The sequence below is a fragment of the Gnatocerus cornutus genome, chromosome 8 (genome assembly GCF_029298725.1).
Source record: "Gnatocerus cornutus isolate USDA-ARS CGAHR chromosome 8, icGnaCorn1.1, whole genome shotgun sequence".
Lineage (NCBI taxonomy): Eukaryota > Metazoa > Arthropoda > Insecta > Coleoptera > Tenebrionidae > Gnatocerus > Gnatocerus cornutus.
The window spans coordinates 16,674,851-16,693,107 of NC_142240.1; the positions used below are offsets into that span (position 1 = coordinate 16,674,851).

General features: G+C 34.7%; 4 protein-coding genes and 2 long non-coding RNA genes across 6 annotated transcripts; 2 read left to right on the top strand and 4 right to left on the bottom strand.

Annotated features, from left to right (window-relative positions):
• Window positions 1-2,368: 2,368 nt before the first annotated feature.
• Window positions 2,369-2,702, bottom strand: LOC148170498 (uncharacterized). Its single transcript, XR_015770635.1, has 2 exons — window positions 2,480-2,702; window positions 2,369-2,432 (listed from the first exon to the last, which is right to left on the bottom strand). It is a non-coding gene; the product is annotated as an uncharacterized LOC148170498 (long non-coding RNA).
• On the bottom strand, window positions 2,614-3,173 carry LOC148170499 (uncharacterized). The gene is made up of 2 exons (XM_088043981.1): window positions 2,935-3,173; window positions 2,614-2,891 (listed from the first exon to the last, which is right to left on the bottom strand). Exons 1-2 carry the CDS (start codon window positions 3,165-3,167, stop codon window positions 2,669-2,671), a joined length of 456 nt encoding a protein of 151 aa, XP_087900107.1. The 5' UTR covers window positions 3,168-3,173; the 3' UTR covers window positions 2,614-2,668.
• A 10-nt stretch (window positions 3,174-3,183) lies between these two features.
• On the bottom strand, window positions 3,184-3,869 carry LOC148170500 (uncharacterized). Its single transcript, XM_088044291.1, has 4 exons — window positions 3,824-3,869; window positions 3,714-3,772; window positions 3,241-3,670; window positions 3,184-3,193 (listed from the first exon to the last, which is right to left on the bottom strand). Exons 1-4 carry the CDS (start codon window positions 3,826-3,828, stop codon window positions 3,184-3,186), a joined length of 504 nt encoding a protein of 167 aa, XP_087900417.1. The 5' UTR covers window positions 3,829-3,869.
• Window positions 3,870-5,871: 2,002 nt separating this feature from the next.
• On the top strand, window positions 5,872-11,427 carry LOC148170501 (uncharacterized). The gene is made up of 4 exons (XM_088043067.1): window positions 5,872-6,241; window positions 6,288-6,465; window positions 7,029-7,073; window positions 7,187-11,427. The coding sequence occupies exons 1-4, from the start codon at window positions 5,997-5,999 to the stop codon at window positions 11,414-11,416; spliced, it is 4,698 nt and encodes a 1,565-aa protein (XP_087899193.1). The 5' UTR covers window positions 5,872-5,996; the 3' UTR covers window positions 11,417-11,427.
• Window positions 11,428-12,126: 699 nt separating this feature from the next.
• LOC148170502 (uncharacterized) lies at window positions 12,127-12,471 on the top strand. Its single transcript, XR_015770548.1, has 2 exons — window positions 12,127-12,257; window positions 12,316-12,471. It is a non-coding gene; the product is annotated as an uncharacterized LOC148170502 (long non-coding RNA).
• A 193-nt stretch (window positions 12,472-12,664) lies between these two features.
• Window positions 12,665-14,245, bottom strand: ND-39 (NADH:ubiquinone oxidoreductase subunit 39). Its single transcript, XM_088043068.1, has 5 exons — window positions 14,172-14,245; window positions 13,820-14,019; window positions 13,346-13,773; window positions 13,141-13,302; window positions 12,665-13,092 (listed from the first exon to the last, which is right to left on the bottom strand). Exons 1-5 carry the CDS (start codon window positions 14,224-14,226, stop codon window positions 12,726-12,728), a joined length of 1,212 nt encoding a protein of 403 aa, XP_087899194.1. The 5' UTR covers window positions 14,227-14,245; the 3' UTR covers window positions 12,665-12,725.
• Between the last annotated feature and the right edge of the window lie 4,012 nt (window positions 14,246-18,257).

Sequence of the window (18,257 nt, forward strand, 5' to 3'; positions counted from 1 at the left end):
CACCACAAGAGCTATCTTAATTTTCTCCTGAAGCTCCTTGCAGTATACGTCATCAGATGTATCAAAATCTATACCTTCCAGAAGACTCATCATAACTTGATACTGAGTTTTTATGTGAAACACAACGTAGATCGTCTAATTCAAAGTGCCGAGACTGACACAAATTGCCAAAGCACAACAAACGCCAAAAATTATCGTCACGATGTTTTTCCATTGAGGATTAATAAAATCTTTCAACAGAACGTACATGATGTACACTTCTTCATCAGCTTTTGTTAGAAGATAGACAATAAAACCACTAATAATCGCCCAGAAACAATTAAAAATCAAAGAATACTTCATAAACGTCGATTCTCTCCGTAGCTCTTGTGATAGTTTACCCGTCTTACCTCTCGGCATCCATATTTTTAATTCTATGAGACTTTGCAATAGATAATCATCGAATTTCAGAACATATGCGAAGCTAAAAATCGCCTGAAAACTACATGTAACTTCTTAGAAACGTGCACAGAGACGTACGAAAACAACTAGAAAGGTACTCGGACCATAACGTAAGAAGTAATATCGGTCAAAGTTCTTCATGAATATTATGAATATTATTTTTGTAAATGTCGAAAGAAAAGTTACGAAGATATTCTAATGTGTCTTCTGCAAGGACAACTCAGTGTGTGTTAAACGACGTGAGATTTACCTTTAGGATGGTCAGTTATTTTTATTCCAAAATATTTAGTTTTTTTGGATGCGTTGGCTCTGTTAAAGTTGGTCATAAAAAATAATAAAGAAGGTTTATAGTTTCTTACGTCATTGTAGCACGTCGACTTCTTTGCGCTTCAAAACTTAATCTGTTCGAAGGATAAACTGTCGGTTATTTTGATGGCTTTTTTCAGGTTAATCGGTCTCTTTTATCGATTCATAACGATCAAACTAGGCAAATGAATATCAATCAATTATTCAATAATTTACTACTATTAGTGTAAATCATTTTAAGTGAATTATAAGAAGTTTTCAGTTTTATTAAATAGACAAGGTCGTGGATAAACGTCCGTTTCCAGTTTTAAGTTTAATCGTTTCTTTAATCTTCTCGTAATAGTTATTTACAGAGCGTGCGGTAACTTACATTTTACAGCGCGAAATCAGTTTGAAGCACGACGGCGTAGCCGGAGTGCTTTAATGATTAAGCGCTGTAAAGTGGTTAACGCATAAGAGTTGTATTAAACTTTTTGGCCGAAAAATTTTAATTTAAATAATTGGGTTTTTCAAAATTCATGAGGACTGTCACATCTGACATTTATAAATTTTATCATCTGTCAATTCTGTCAATTTTGTAGTTGGTGCACAAAAAGTACACAAGATGGCGCTGTATAAAAAAAGTTTTAACATGACTTTAAAAATAGAAATATTGTCTTAATTGAGATAATAATTTAGGTAGATTCCACTTTGGTGATCAATCTTCATTATGGTGAAGTGATTTTAATTTATAAACGCATCTGAAGAGCAGACGATTTGGGCAATTTTTACCGCACGGCGTGTGTAAACGTCCAGGGCGCTTGTAAATATAATGTTTCCAAAGATGTCAATTGAATGGTAATTTGACGTTTACAATTCATGAGGCCAAAAAGGTTATTTAAAAAATTGTACATTTTTAAATAACTCCATTTCATATAAGTGACTTCCAAAAACAAATTCAAACAAAAATAAATACAAGAGTGTTTATTTTATTTTGATTTTAGCTGAAGTATAATAATTAAAAACTTTGTCAAATTGTCGTTTTGTCAATCGAAAAAAATCTAGCTGCACTGAACGATGGTTGCAGGTCTTTTACTACTTCTCCAAAGTTTTAACCAGTTTCTAGCTTGACTTTTCGCACCTCATGAACAATGTTTTGTGCCGTTGCTTTCACTTCATTACTTAGTTGGCATACCACAACAACAAGCATTTACAAGAAGAGTCACTACAGGAAAATTTTCAATTTTTACCCAAAGAGTCAAGCTCCAACTACCAAAAGCGACGTATAAAAATTGAGTGGTAACCAATGAAGCGTTCTTAATAACAACATCTAAAATGATCAGAAGGTTCAACACCGTAAAGAGAAATGTGGTCAAAACGAACCAGCTATAAATGAGATTATTTAACGTGTTGAAATGTCGATTGTGCATAGAGTGTTTCAAGATATTTTTCTTGAACGTTTAACTGTGACATATTTGCAACAGCAAGTGTTAACAAAGATGCAGATCAGAAATAATCTAAATCTAATTTAAAACAGTGCAATTTCTTGAAAATATGCGATAGTTAATTTTACATATTTGTTACAATAAATAATTAATTATTTTATAGTACATATTACATAGCATATTTAAAAATGGTGGAGGTGCCGGTTATTAATTTTGCATTTGTAAAAGTACCGAAACCATAGAGTAAACGGTTTGAGCAATCTATAAAAACATCATAAATTTAGTTGAAACTATTTTATCTGCCTTACTTTGATTCCCAATGCGAGATTAAGAGCAACATTTTCTGTTACTCTCATACGAACAGGTCGCATTAAATTCGCTAGAATGATTACATATGTTTGTTTATTTTCTTTGTTCCATTTGTACCATTTCAATAAGTAAAAAGTGTGGAACATTTCACCTGTCTGCGATAAAGTTTCTTAAACGTGGCGGTTGCTTTACACACAAACACTTACAACATCTTCAAATCGTTGTCCGTAAAGTATTATGAGAGCTTCTGCAGACACACTGGTCAAACACAGAGGAACAAGTCTTAAAGATATAATATATAATCCTTTAAATTTTAAGATGAAAAAAATCAAACAGATTGTGAAGAACAAGCCAAGAAGCATGTAAGATGCCATAAAACTCCAAAATTTTTTGAGAGTTTGATTTAAGATTCTGAAAATGTCGTTTTTAAGAGAGTTCATAATTTGTTAGATACTTAAGGAGCTGGTTGTGTCGTGTCACCACAATCATAAGTGTTGTTTTAATTTCCTCCTGAAGCTCTCTGCAGTACACGTCATCAGCAGTATCAAAATCTATACCTTCCAAAAGACTCATCATAATTTGATACTGATGTTTCAAGTGAGACATGTAGTATATCACCTCATACAAAGTGCCGAGGCTGACACAAATTGCAAACGCACAACAAACGCCAAAAATAATCGCCACCATGTTTTTCCATTGAGGATTAATAAAATCTTTCAACAGAACGTACGCGATGTACACTTCTTCATCAGCTTCCGACGGAATGAAGAAAATGAAGCCACTAATAATCGAGCAGAAACAATTAATAAAGAGAGAATACTTCAGAAGTGTCGATTCTTCCCGTATCTTTTGTGTTAGTTTACCGGTCTTACTTCTCGGCATCCATATTTTTAATTCTATGAGACATTGCAATAGATAATCACCCAATTTCAAAATATTTGCGAAGCTTAAAATCGCCTGAAAACTACATGTAACTTCTCGGAAACGTGCACGGAGACGTACGAAAACGAGTAGAAAGGTACTGGGACCATAACGTAATAAGTAATGTCCGTCAAAATTCTTCATAAATAAGTACACTTGTGGCAAAACGACTAACAGATTAATTTGAAGATTCCCAATCACCAAGAAGTGGAGAAACTTATTTTTGTAAATGTCGAAAGAAAAGTAACGAAGATATTCTAATGTGTCTTCTGCAAGGACAACTCAGTGTGTGTTAAACGACGTGAGATTTACCTTTAGGATAGTCAGTTATTTCTATTCCAAAATTTTTAGTTTTTTTGGATGCGTTGGCTCTGTTAAAGTTGGTCATAAGAAAATAAAAAAGAAGGTTTAAAGTCTCTTACGTCATTGCAGCACGTCGACTTCTTTGCGCTTCTAAACTTATTCTGTTCGAAGGATAAACGGTCAGTTATTTAATGGCTTTTCTCAGGTTAATCGGTCTTTTTCATCGACTCATAACGATCAAACTAAGCAAATGAATATCAATCAATTATTCAATAATTTACTACTATTAGTGTAAATCATTTTAAGTGAATTATAAGAAGTTTTCAGCTTTATTAAATAGACAAGGTCGTGGAAAAACGTGTTTCCAGTTTTAAGTTTAATCGTTTCTTTAATCTTCTCGTAAAGGTTAAAGGAAAAATTGTACATTTTAAATAACTCCATATCTTATTCAAGTGACTTCCAAAAATAAATTCAAACGAAAATAAATAAAAGAGTGTTTTCTCCAAAGTTTCAACCAGTTTCTAGCTTGACTTTTCGCACCTCATGAACAATGTTTTGTGCCGTTGCTTTCACTTCATTACTTAGTTTGCATACCACTACAACAAGCATTTACAAGAAGAGTCACTACAGGAAAATTTTCAATTTTTACTCAAAGGGTTGGAGTCAAGCTCCCACTACCAAGAGCGACATATAAAAATTGAGTGGAAACCAATGAAGCGCTTTGTTAGGTTAATTAGGATTTTTTTTCTAATTTTTGACACTAATACCATTGGGGTACATTTTTTAATTTTCAAATTTACAAAGGGTAAACTAAAGAAAAGCGAGATTACAACCCTCTGACAACTGGTGGAGGCATACTTGATATAGGAGATTTATCAGTAAATTTTGCTATATTTTTTGGAATTAAAGCCATTAGGGTACATTTTCGATTTTTTAAATTTTCAGAGAGTGAATCAAAATGGGGCGAGATTACAACCCTCTGACGGTTAGTGGAGACATACTCAAAATGGGAGATTTATCAGTGAATTTTTCTCTACTTTTGGGGATACTGCCACCGGGGTAGATGCTACATTTTTACGGTAACGGTGAAAAAGGGCGACACTACAACCCCCTTTGACTATCCTCTTTTTGTGTATTTTACTCCAAAGGATTCATTGTCTTTATGGGAGGTTGCTAACTTCAACGACATGATCAAAAGAGTTCGGACAAAATATTCAGCCTAATTCGGTCCTGGGCACATCATAGCGCGATCGAACCCCCACCTTATTAATACTTTATTATAATAGGGAGATCTAGGCGGAGCAAGACAATAGTGGGAAAGAGTTGAGGGTGATCTAAGCGATAACCGAATATTTTGTCCGAACTCTAATGATCAAATTAGGGAAAATCATTTATTCAATTATTGTTATTAGTGTAAATTAAGTTAAACGAATTACAAGAAGTTTTCAGTTCTTGAACATGGTCGTGAATGAACGTAATATTTTAAGTTTTTATCGAAACATGAACATTAAGTTGTACCTAATACGTTTCTATGGTTACATGTAAAGTCCATCATATTAGTGATGATACAAATAATTCATAATAACATAGTTACTGTTTCATAATAGCATAGCTGCCCTTAATGCATAATATTCAATGTATTTTCGGAAATGAAAGCTTTCCATTTATTTATATTAACTTTAACATAAAATCTCTTGGGAAATGCTTTCCTCGCTGTTTCATCGCGTTCAAAACTTAAGTCAAAAATTGGAAATTTGCAGAACTGTTGGGCATTGCCACCTTCGTACATGTTTCGATAAAGCTTTGTATTTACTACGAATATTAAGTAATTCATAAAAAACTAGCAAGTAACTTAGCAAATAACGTCCTCGTTCATCAAGAATTATTTAATATCCTTCTTAAATAAACAGCTATAAATTGGTGTTTTGATTACATTTTAATGTAAGATCTTTGACTTACATTAATTTCGAAGTTTATTTTGAATTTGGCGCCTATAAAAATTCCCCACAAGAAAAATAAATTTTAATTATAAACCATTTTTAAACCAAAAAAAAATAAAATTCAGTTATAAACAGGATTATTGTAAAATTGTAATTAGTTATAAATAATATTATAAAATGTACCGCTAATTAAAAAAAAGGTTATATGCAATCAGCAATACATAACTAAAAGGTTGGTGGTAGAATTCTGACGTTTAATTACGATTACTACTCTAACCTCAATTGGCATGTTCATGCCGTCAAATTTTGAAGTGTTTTTTCTTATAGAATTATTTTACTTCATTGTGGAACAATGCATGCAACGCCAAAGAAAAATACCGGGGGAAGAGAACCTGAAGCAATTAGAGAGCGGCCTAACAATCTTAAATATGAGTTCACAAGTCTTCAAGACTTAAATAAGGCTCCATTAGGTTCTTCTCTTTGGATAAGAGCTGAAGTGCACACTGTTGGAATTAGAAGGAAGGAATGTTTTCTAGTCTTGAGACAAGGGGAGTTTACAAGTTTAGTAAATATGCCACAGAGCGAGTTTTCAAGCATGTAACTATAACAAATTATTGTGCAATATTTTTTACATTTATTGTAGTATTTTTCAAGGTAGTGTCGTTGAGGTAAAAGCTAAAGTTACTGAAGTTGGGACTACCATTGCTGGGTTTCCCCAACAGAATGTGGAGTTGGTAGCATTAGAAATTTACGTTGTTTCTTCATCCAACCCACAAATGTCTTTGCTGATGGAGAATGTGGACATGTCTAAAGAGAAAGATGTAAGTCTTTCTCTGTTATACTGAATAATAAGGCAGTAAATTTATGTAGAAAAAATCCTCTAATTAAATATTACATAATTAATCTCTGTGCAAGGGAAAAATTGGCTCGAATTGAGGACCACTTTTTGCCCTCATTGAATTTTATTATGAAACAAATATTATAAGATTTACGAGAATTTTTTTATTATACAGTGACGGCCAAAAGTAACTGGTACAAACTTTGAACGCTATTTTCTCAAAAATTTAGCTGTGTAAACAGTAATGATTATTATGGTGGTTTTTAGTTTTTTGGAAGCTAAAATTCCGACTTAATTTTAGTAGCTCTAATGAGGTTTTATTAGTAGATCAATAGATTAATTTTTTACCCGTTCTACAAAGACAATAATACGTCACCGGCCGTCAGAACAAAGAATGGGAAAAGTGGTTTCAATGTGATCAGTGCTTTCGCTATATTCAAGTCAAATTTGATTGGCTAAAAATGTTGGTGTTCGTGTAATGAATGCTTGTTTTAATTCAATTTCAAAGTTTATTAATTTTATTTTTTTTTGTATATTTTTCACCAGATGCAGAAAAAAGTGCCTTCACCAGTCTTACCCAAGACCTCAAAAGTGAGTTTTAGAACATTTTATACAGATTTTTTACTTCCTGATGCTTTAAAATATTTTTCGCCGCACCATTTCCACTTTTTTTCTTTCTATTAGTTCTAGTTTTTTTCTTTTAGTTTCGCAAGTACGTTAAACGGACTGAAACCGTCGATTCTGGTAAAGAATATGAAAAACTCCTGTCTGCTTTTTATGCCTTAACTTTGAGTATCAACGATGATGTTCAAAACTTCGAAATGACTTCAAATAATAAAGACTGTGGCGATTTTGACGACCTAGAATTTCTAATCACATTAAAAAATGGAAGGAATAAGAGATTTATGTTTCAAATAAAACACAAAGATAACGTGAAAGTCTTGAAAAAAGAAGATTTTGAAATGAATAAAAATTATCTTCTTAAGAAATATTTTAAATCGATTCCTGGCCTTCAAGACGATGATGCGACTTATATTCTTTTTACGAACAACAAAGTTAATTTGGAAAATAATTCAGTTATATCAGACGGAATTGCCTTTGAACATTGTTCTGACTTGGAATACAAAGATATTTTACTAGGCACTGAAAGAAGCGTGGACAATATTTATCAGTTCAAGTCGGCAGAAAAGAAAATTTACCTCTTCGCACAACAAGACAACGTGCGCACTGTTGAATTCAAGTTAAAAAAAATGTTGGCCAATCTCCTCCAATGCGACATTTATGGTACTTTAACATACTACATGAACAAATGGTGGTCTCAGAACTACGTGTTGACCAAACACGATTTCATTGCGAAATTAACCGAACTAGCGTTCTCCCCTTTTATTAAGTCTCTTTCAAACGAGAAAATCAACCCGAAAACGGAATATCTTAAAGAAGAGATCATGAAGTTTGAAATGACACTAGTAGAAAACGGGGACATAGTCAACTCCATCTGGGACATCGAAGAAACGAGCGATTTCGGAGACTGTGCAAAGAATTTCGCTCTGACCAAAACCGACACTTCGAAACTGTTATGGTTTTTGGATAAAGTTCCACTCGTTGTAAAAGTGGAAAACACCCATGAATCAACAGTGCGCGCGGTTCTAAAACTGCTGAAGAAGGATCTTCGACAGAAAAAAATTATCTTGATTGGAAAAATGACGAGAGAGGACTTCGACGATTGGGATATTTTTGAAAACGTGTCGGATTTGATGGCCAAAGGTATCCACCACCCCATCACGAACACTTTTAAAGTGTCACTCCAAGGCAGAGGAGCGGTTCTTTTGAAACAACTCCTTGGTGTCGATGAAGAGATTTCAACGCACATCAAGACGCAACAACTGTTTGAAATGTCTCAAAAAGATTATCTAATTGGTGAACCGGGGGAACAACTACCAAAATTCCATGTTCCCAGAAGCGTTGAACAATCTGCGCACGTCATTGAAGAAAAGAACATTTTTCACCATTTCAAGGATAAGTTAAACGTGTTTTGCGCACCGCCTGGCATGGGAAAATCAACACTTTTGCGGTCTTTAAATAACAGTTGTCCTTCAGAGTCTTGGACTATCTTTGTGAGATTGATTAATTGTAACTGCTTTTTTACCACAGATCGACACTTTGATCCTGAGACACTTCTGAAGCTCGAGGGAGGAAAAGAAAACGACGCTTTAACCACTAAAGTTAAAGAAATGTTGATAAAACACAAACTGGTTGAGATTTTTTTAGACGGATTAGACGAAGTAGACAGTAAACACGTCCCTCTGGTAATAAAATTTGTGCAGCACCTGACGGAAAATGGCTTCAAGATTTGGTTGACATCTCGCGAAAACCTCCAAGAAAAGCTACGCGAAACCCTCGATGTCCTCCCGATTGAAATTAAAGAATTGACGAAAGAAGAACAAACGCGGTACATCCACGACAAGCTCGCAGCTAAATTCAACGAAGAAGAAATAGAAAACGTCGTCACTGCAGTTTTTGCGAGTGTTGATATTGCCAACAGTCAAAAACTCCTCGGAATTCCTCTTCAATTGTACATTTTGACTGAAATCCTCCTCCACAACGACGGCGTTGAAGAGAAAAACATGTTCGTATTGACACGCATGTACAAATTGTTTTTCTCAGGGAAGAAACGATTCAAGTTTAGTAAACTTGGCATTGATGAAAGTTTAGAGAGTCAGCTCGGGATGAATTTCGAAAGAGATTTAGAGCAGTACGAAAATCCGGGACTAATGATGTGTCTGGATTCTGACGACTATGCGAAACTCGGTTTGACTACAAGCGAAAGTGAGGGTTTTTTGACTGGACTTCAAACGAATGGTGATAAGTACGGCATAATAACTCGAGTTTTTAGGTCGTTCAGTTTTGATTTCCATCCTATTTTCATGCATCAAACTTTTGCTGAGTACTTCGCTTGTGTGTGGTTGGCGAAAAACAAAGAAAAACTCGTCGTTTTAGAAGACACGTTTTTTTCTCGAAAGTACGATAGTTTGCGGCGGTTTTTCGACATTATGTTGGCTGAACAGAATTCTCTCCATTTGGCTGTTATTTATGGAAACGTGGAGAAGATTTCAACTGACGTAGAGACAAAGTTTCATGAAGTAGACGAAGGTGGTCGGACGGCTTTGCATGTCGCTTGTACGTATGGTAACAGTTCAAATCTTTTCCCTAAGAATATAGACCACTTCTGGTTAGAACGAGGATCAAGTTCGGCTTTAGAAGTGATTGATTTATTGGCAGGAAAAGAAGGAAACTTGTATCAACAAGACAATCTATTTCGGTTTGATTGCTTCGATTACTCAATTAAGCGGGGCTGTCTTCAGTTATTAGAGAAGTGTCTTGCAGACAATCTTTTGACATGTGATCAAATTTTAAAAATAAGAGATGATAAGAAGATCAGTTGTACCCATATGCCGTTGTACTGTGCAGGTTTCGGTCATTGCAATTTATTTTCGTTATTTATGGATCAAAACCCAGACTTGGCACGTGCAACTACTCGATTATCTCCGTATTTTTTCCAACAGAATGTATTACATATCGCTATCAGAGGATGCAGAAACGACGATTATTCCAAAGAAAGAAAAGGAAACGTTGTGGTTGTCCAAAAAATAATAGAAAATATCAAAGATATGAACAGCGTCTACCAGAATGATAAAGACGGTAATTTAAATCCTCTTGATTATGCTTGCTACTATGGATGTTACGATATGTTTGAAACTTTGATCCAAAATGGAGCAAAATGCAGTGGTGGTAACTCAATCTTACACCAACTAGCAAGTGGAAAGGCAAGAATCGCTCTAAAGAGAATAAAACAATTCGGAATTCCAATCGATGGAACTAACGACAAAGGTGAAACTGCCTTACATTTAGCTTGCGTAAAAAGTAACTTTGAAAATCTGCAAATATTAACAAACTCTGAAAGCAATATCAATGGTGTTGATAACGAGAAAAATTCTACTCTTCATAAAGCAATGGAAGCAAAACGTGAAGAGGTGATGATAACACAATTGTTAATAACAAACGGAGTAAGCATAAACGCACAGAATGATGACGGAAAAACCGCGCTGCATCTCGCGGCGTCTAAAGATTTCGTCCAAAGCGCGAGTTATTTGTTGGAAAATTCCGCGGATGCCACAATCGTGGACAATCATGAAAATACTCCTTTGCATTGCATGAGGTATTTTAATGATCCAGTAGAGATGACGAAATTGTTGTTGACAAATGGTGTGAATGTCAACGCACAGAATGATAAAGGAGTAACAGCTTTGCATTTAGCGACTAAAAATTGTACTGAAAGCTTCAAATATCTAATGCTTAATGATGCTAATTTGGAGGCTCGGGACCGACAAGGTAACACTCTATACCACTTTGCGGTGAAATTTTGCGAAGAATTTGGCGGCTTTAGAAAGCAACAACGTTATGGAATTCTAAAAATATTGGCTGAAAAAGGTTTTGATCCCAATTGTCCGAACCACCAAGGAATGACACCAGCGCATTTGGCATGTAAAATCGGATCGTCCTCAAAACTGGAATATTGTCGGAATCACAGAGCCGATTTCCGGATTTTAGACAATGCCGGAAACAGTGCCTTGCACTTTGCGCTACAGTCGAAACATCAGAATTTTCAAACGATAGATTTCTTGTTGGAACAGGAGATAAACATTGACGCTCGTAATGAGTCTGGTCAAACTCCTCTGCATTTGGGTTGCGAAATTGGTGTATTTATAAACGTGAAATATTTGTGTGAAAAGAATGCAGATATAACAATCAGCGACAATGAACAAAAAAATGTGATATGTTACGCCCGGAGAAACGCAAAGAAATCTTTTGATAGTAGTGAACAGAAAAAAATGTTAGACTATTTCAAAAGTCGAGGCTTGGAAATTGTTTCATAATCCGTGCGTTGCATAATAGCTACAAGTTTTGTGGGCTCTTTTTTGAGTTCTTTGTTTTTTGAAAAATTTATAAAATGCTCTTTTCTGACGACCTCTATAAATATAATTAAAAAAATAAATATCTGTGTGTTTTGTGGTTGTCGGAAAAATATCGTGTACAACATGTGTTGAAAATTCAATTTCACACTCGTTTGCTTAAGCTCTGCAAACTCGGGTGAGATCTTCCATTTTCAACACTTGTTATACAATATACTATAATTTCCATATTTTTTTTTTGTGTTTTTTTCTTACACAACAGTTTAAGAATTAACCGCAAGAACTTTTCAGCGAAGGTAAAAAATCAATAACTGAAACGCGGCGAAACAATTTCTCGCTAGTATCATTACACATTAAAGTACCAATTTTGGCATTGGTTTGAAAAAAAAGAGTGACGCGGTGTTGAGGGTTCGACAACAAAAAACGGGCTACAGTGAACGTAGTAATTATTTATTGTTTATTCCCACATAACTTCTAGTTTTTACTCTTTTTTATTTATATAATACTGCGTGTTTCGTGATCTAATGTAAATTCTAGAGCCCAAGCATAAGACACCTGCGTAATTTTTGTTCGCGCAGTCATAAGGGCTTCGATAATCGACTAATTTCGGTAAACCGGTTTTTCAAATGAAACTATTTGGTTTGTTTATAGAACTTTTATAATTGCAACATAAGATGGTGCAAATTGATGTCTTGAATGAACGACCTCCTCCTGGTTCTTCTTCGCTTAGATGGGAAGAAGTTTTGGGGATGAAAATCCGCGCTGTCATGGTGGAAGAAAAAGTTACAAAAAGTTATCAGCTCAGGTATTCTGTTGATAAGTAATTCATGAGACGTATTCAGCTAGGATTGTTATTCTTTCAGGAAGGCCATTATTGTGTTTAAGAGTGAACAATGATGTTGCTGTTGCATACTGGAGAAGAGAAACAGAATAATTTGCTTTTTGGGCGCCACGACTGCTGTTCGTTGAAGAATTATCAATTTGCTTCTGTAAAAAAAATAAAATTTTCTTACCTGAAAGTTGTGTAGTTGTGTCTTGCTGGTTGTCTGTCACAAAAAGTAGAAAAAATACAGTTAAAAGTTATTGCTTTTAAAGACAAAAGAGAACAGAAAGCATCCGCGCAAATTAAAAGACCCAAAAACGTAATTTTACCAAATTATAAAAATGGTGGATGCGCCAGGCGACTTTTTCATTTGTACCTGCAAGTGCGACTTTACAGTACCAGTGAATTTATTCAACCTTTCAAATAATTTACAGTTTAGTTATATACAATCTACGCCACAACTTTGGGTGGCGCGGGCTCAGTGTAGGGCTCATCCACATCAATTCCTTGGTACGCCCCGTAAATCCAAGGTTTGAGTTCCCACGGTACTTGATCTTCCATCTGTGTCAAATGCACTCCCAAGTCTTCCAGTGTTGGGATATCATTATGAACGTCATCAGTGACGTGTTCTCTTTCCACTCTCTCCCAATGGAGGTTTCCAATAGGCCAGGCAACACGTAAAGCTTCGGTTAAAGTGACTCTTATTTGGAAAAGAGGGTCGAAACGCATGTCGTATCGCCAGTAGCCCCATTCTTTGTCTCTTCGCATGAGTCTGTAGAACCAATCTACTAATTCTGATAACTGGTAGCGTTTGGGACTACAAAAAAAAAACTGTAGCAACAAATTTGAGTGTAGTGAAACTTACCCAACAGCTTGGTAGACTTTTCCTGCAGTGTCAGGATCTTTGATGGCAGCGATAATTCCAGCGGCTAAGTCAGAGACGAATACTGGTTGTTTGATCGTGGCATCGCCATTTTTCCAGAGAGGCATCCATTGGCCCTGGCGCCTCCAAATGTGGGCGTAGTACCTAAAATTTCCAGTGAGCAGCAACCTAAGACTTGGACCACTACCTTAGAAATCTGTCTTCTTGTCCATAAACATCAGAAGGCCTGATAATTGTAGCCTCAGGGAACTCCTTCAAGACAGCTTGTTCTCCTCTCCATTTACTAGCTAACCATTGTGATCCATTCTTTAAAATAACAGGAGGAGGTCTTTCAGCAGCGTTCAGTGCCGATACATGTATAAACCTCTCAACTCCTGCCTTTTTAGAAAGTCTAGCCAAAGTCTGTGCCCCTTTCACATGAACATCATCAAAATTAAAATTCCTCGTTTGCCAATCCCGCCCCACTAAATTAATAACAACGTTGGAGTACCGCACGACTTTCTCTATCGATTCTTCGTCTCTCAAATTATAGGGATGGAAATAAACTTGCCCCAAGTCTCCACAGACTTTCAGGCGCATAACATCATAGGCATCGCCACGATATGGGATTATCATCTAAAGCGAATTGACTTAGATCAAGTTATGGACTTGAATCAATTACCTGTGAGCCAATTTTGCCCAATTTGTTACAAACATAACGTCCAACGAAGCCCGAAGCCCCAAACACTGTCGCCACGACTCCATTGAAACTGCTGCGACCTCCTGTGCCCCTTTTTAACGCCGCCAAGTTGTAGGAGTTACTTTCCGTGCTGTAGTTCGATGTGCGGATGTACGCGATTCCGATTATTCCAGTTTGTTGCTCTGAAAAAGGAGATTTTGAGGTTATGTTATGTAATGATTGACGTCTGGAAATGAAGGATGAGGAGAAAGGTGCCGTTATTATGGTGCAGGAAATGAAAACGAAGAGGGCTCGTGGTGTTTATAAACGGTTTTGAGTGTTTTTAACTACTTACTTAGTGCTTGGGCACCTGTAAATACGACCGCAGCCATTTTTGACGTTGTTGACATTTGGCTCTGTCAGAAGTCATTTAGTGGGGTTTGATATTGACACCAATAGATGTCGCCGTTTTTTTTGAAATTCAAAAAAGTTTATTTTTGATTCAAATAATACAAATAATTAAATGATTTACAGTAAAATAGTCATTGTTGGATCTAGTAAACAAACTAATTAGAGATTTAATATAAGTTTAATGGTTATCGAAGTCCAAAATTGTGCTACAGGCTCATTAAAAATGAAGCACTTTTTTTTTGAGTTTTATGATGCAAGAAATTATAAAAACAGAAATTAAAGTTTACATTGTAATGTCATAAATAACAATTCTGGGTAGTCGCCGGGTATATCCAACATAGACAATAACTTTTTACGACATCGTTTCATTATGTAATCCCGTTCGTGTTTACAAGCGGCAATTTTCCCCAAAATTTGTAATTCATTGTAACTATTTGTGTTAAAATATTTCTCGTCAATGGCCAGCGCACCTTGAATGGAACGAAATTATGAGATTTAACTTTCGCGAAAGTTTCTTCGAATTGAAAGACGTTACGCTTGGCAACCACTCGTGTTTCCCTCAATCGTCTCATTGAAATTATCCAAGAACCCAGACACCTGTTTTATACGAAAATCGGTTCTTAGTGCAAATAAAAACCGTGGATTCGAAGTTTAAAGCAGCACGAAAGTAATTTAGCAACAACGGTGAAAATATTTGTGAGGCACAAAAGAAAGGGAATTAAGGACGTGCTAGTCGTGAGTTTTCGCCAAATGACAATTGAGGAAAAAACTTGTTGGAGTTATAGATGCGATAAAAAATACGAGTGTTTCAGTATTGATTGGTCCTGGAAATGAATGGAAATAAAAATGGTTTTCTTTCTTAAGTGTTGGAGATGAATTATACTTTTATAATTTATCAAATTTCTTCTTTTGTGTTCACAAAGTATCTTTCTGAGTAATTTTCGCCGTGATAACGGATCTGTTGAAAGTAACCCCAATAATTTTGGTGGGTTTCATTTATGTTCGCGCAACCCTAAATAATTAATTAATTAGAATGGAACAAGGGAAAATGTGTACATTAGTTTACTACATGTTAACAAGCAATTTTACCAAAGTCACGTTTCCGTAATAATACAAATACTGGAAATAAGTCGTTGAACGAGAGTCAAACATTATGTTTTAATTTCAAATATTTGCTTTATCTTCGTAAGAGTTTGTTATCGATTTCTGTCTAGCAAACTTCAGAGTTGTATTTCCTTCTATTTTTAAAACTGTTTCTAAGAAGCGGGAACTTCTCTAATACACGTGTTAACTTTAATTTTTGTTTCTCCGCAAAGTTAGTTTGATACGGCTTCTGGAGATCAAGGGAGTGATTAAAAGTATTCCAGACAACTTAAAAACTCTTTGAAATTCTATAAAATATGTAAATTAGCGAACATTTCGAAATTATTCCATCCTCGAGTTAATAACTGTGTCCACGGCCGATGACATTCCTAAATGACTCGTCCTTTGACAGTGTAATCTGAGTAAGTTATCAAACTTCACACTTTGAGAGGCTTATAATTGGTACACGATGTTAAACAATACACAACACCGGAAGTTTCGGGAAAGACAAACCAAAATTCTTGTATTAATATGCAAATTGCGATCCATATTCATGAAAGGTATTAAACTTTACCATTGTATCCAAAGAAAAGCATCTAATGAGAAAGTTTCGTGAAATCGTACCCTTTGAGGTAATTTATTAGTTTTTCCAATAACGATCCGAAGAGAAATGTTAGTCAATTGAAATTGAATTAAAAGAAAATGTTTTTGATGGTTCATTTTCCTCCAGTTGCTCCAGTAATAAAGTTGAAAATTTTTGGTTTGTTCAAAGAATAAAAAATTTGAATATCTGTCTCTTTTGGTATACAATTTTGGCATTTGGCGGAATTAATAAACAACTCAAATATAGTAACTTCCTAAATTTAAGTTACCATAGCAGCAAAAAACCCGGAGTTACAGATTTTTGTAGAAAAAGTTGTTTTTTTTGTATTCAGAAAATGAAAAATTCTAAAATTTGTGTTTTCTGGTTTACAGTTTTCGCATTTACCTGAATTAATAAACAACTTATTAGTAGTAACCTCCCCAAATTTAGTTACGGTGGCACCAAAAATGTCGGAGATACGAAATTTTGTAAAAAAAGTTGACATTTTTTGGTGCGTTCAAAGAATAAAAAATTCTAAAATGTGTCTTTTGGTTTACAATTTTCACATTTAGTAGAATTAATAAACGACTTAAAAATAGTAACCTCTTACATTTTAGTTACGGTGGCACGAAGAATATCGTAGTTATGAATTTTTGTAAAAAAAGTTGAAATTTTTACGTTCGTCCAAAAAGTTAAAATTTCTAAAATGTGTCTTATAAAATTTTGCCATTTTGAGGGATTAATAAAGAGCTCAAAAATAGTAACCTCTCCAAATTTCGTTACAGTAGCACCAAAAATGTCGGAGTTATAAATTTTTGAAAAAAAGTAAAAAATGTTTGGTTTCTTCAAATTGCGATCCATCTTCATGAAAGCTATTAAACTTTACCATTGCAACCAAAGAAAAGCATCTAATGAGAAAGTTTCGTGAAATCGAACCCTTTGAGTTAATTTATTAGTTTTTCCCATAACGATCCGAAGAGAAATGTGAGTCGATAGAAATTGAATTAAAAGAAAATGTTCTGTTGGTTCATTTTTCTCTACGTGCTCCAGGAAATAAATGCGAAGAACGTGATGCATGTGTAATCTCGACATTTTCTTAAAAATTTCCCAGAGGTGTGCATACGAAAATAGACAGGTGACGGAAGTGCAGATGTGCTGTGAAAAATCTGATTTTCCTGCAAACGAATCGACTGAGAAAATTAACAAGCGGCTTCCACTTAATGACTTCATCGTTAATTTATGCTTTAGCCTTCATAAAAATTTCAGCAAAAAGCTAAAGTTTTGCTTATCAAGAACATCCTTCATTAACATTGATTTAAAAACTCCACGCTTTTTTATTTGAAACATTACCTCTTTTAGCATCTGACTTGACTTTAGATCGGAGGCAGTCTCTTCGCTGGAACTTTATTTAAAATTATAATTAGGAACTCGGTAAAACATCAAGGGGCCGATCAATTGAACACGATACAACGCAACGATGCGCATTTCTAATTAGTATTTACCTACTGAAAAACCTGAAAATTCTTAATGAACTTAAATGGAAACAATGCGAGGAATTAAGTGTACTTTAGCTTTAATTTTAAACAGAAGCTATTTGCAATTGTGCGCCCCTAATTTTTGAAAGTGAAAATTTTGAACTCCAATTAGAGGAAAAGATGTTTTATACGAAATCTTTTGGGATTAGAATTGTCGAATAATTCAGTAAGTTGAGCTCTAGGAGATGGAAGGTTTAATGAGAGTCATCACAGTCCATTCTGATTGCTAATTAACACGAGTGATTTATTTCAAAGCGAGCGAAATTATGGGAGCTCGAATTATCGGATGTGTATTTTTTTTTTCAATTAATTTCCAAGTGAAAGACGTCGACAGTTGAGGAAATTTCGTGTTTTTAATACCATAACTAAACAACATTTTTCCTGCAGAGAATTTTTGTAGGCGGCAAATTTAAAATACGGTTTTGTGATTGGTCGTAATAGGTTCATAATTACTAAGAAACTTGTCAGTTACTTATCTCTGCAGGAAAAATTACGTATAGATTTGTGTCTTTTGGTTTACACTTTTACCATTTGGTAGAATTAATAAACGACGTAAAAATAATAACTTTCCAAAATTTAGTTACTATAGCACCAAAAATGTCGGAGTTACGAATTTTTGTAAAAAAGGTTGAATTTTTTTGTGTATTCAAAGAATGAAAAATTCTAAAATTTGTGTCTTTTGGTTTACAATTTTAGCATTTGATAGAATTATTAAACGACTTAAAAGTAGTAACCTCCCCAAATTTAGTTACGGTAGCACAAAAAATGTCGGATTTATGAATTTTTGTAAAAAAGTTGAATTTTTTTGGTGCGATAAAAAAATTAAAAA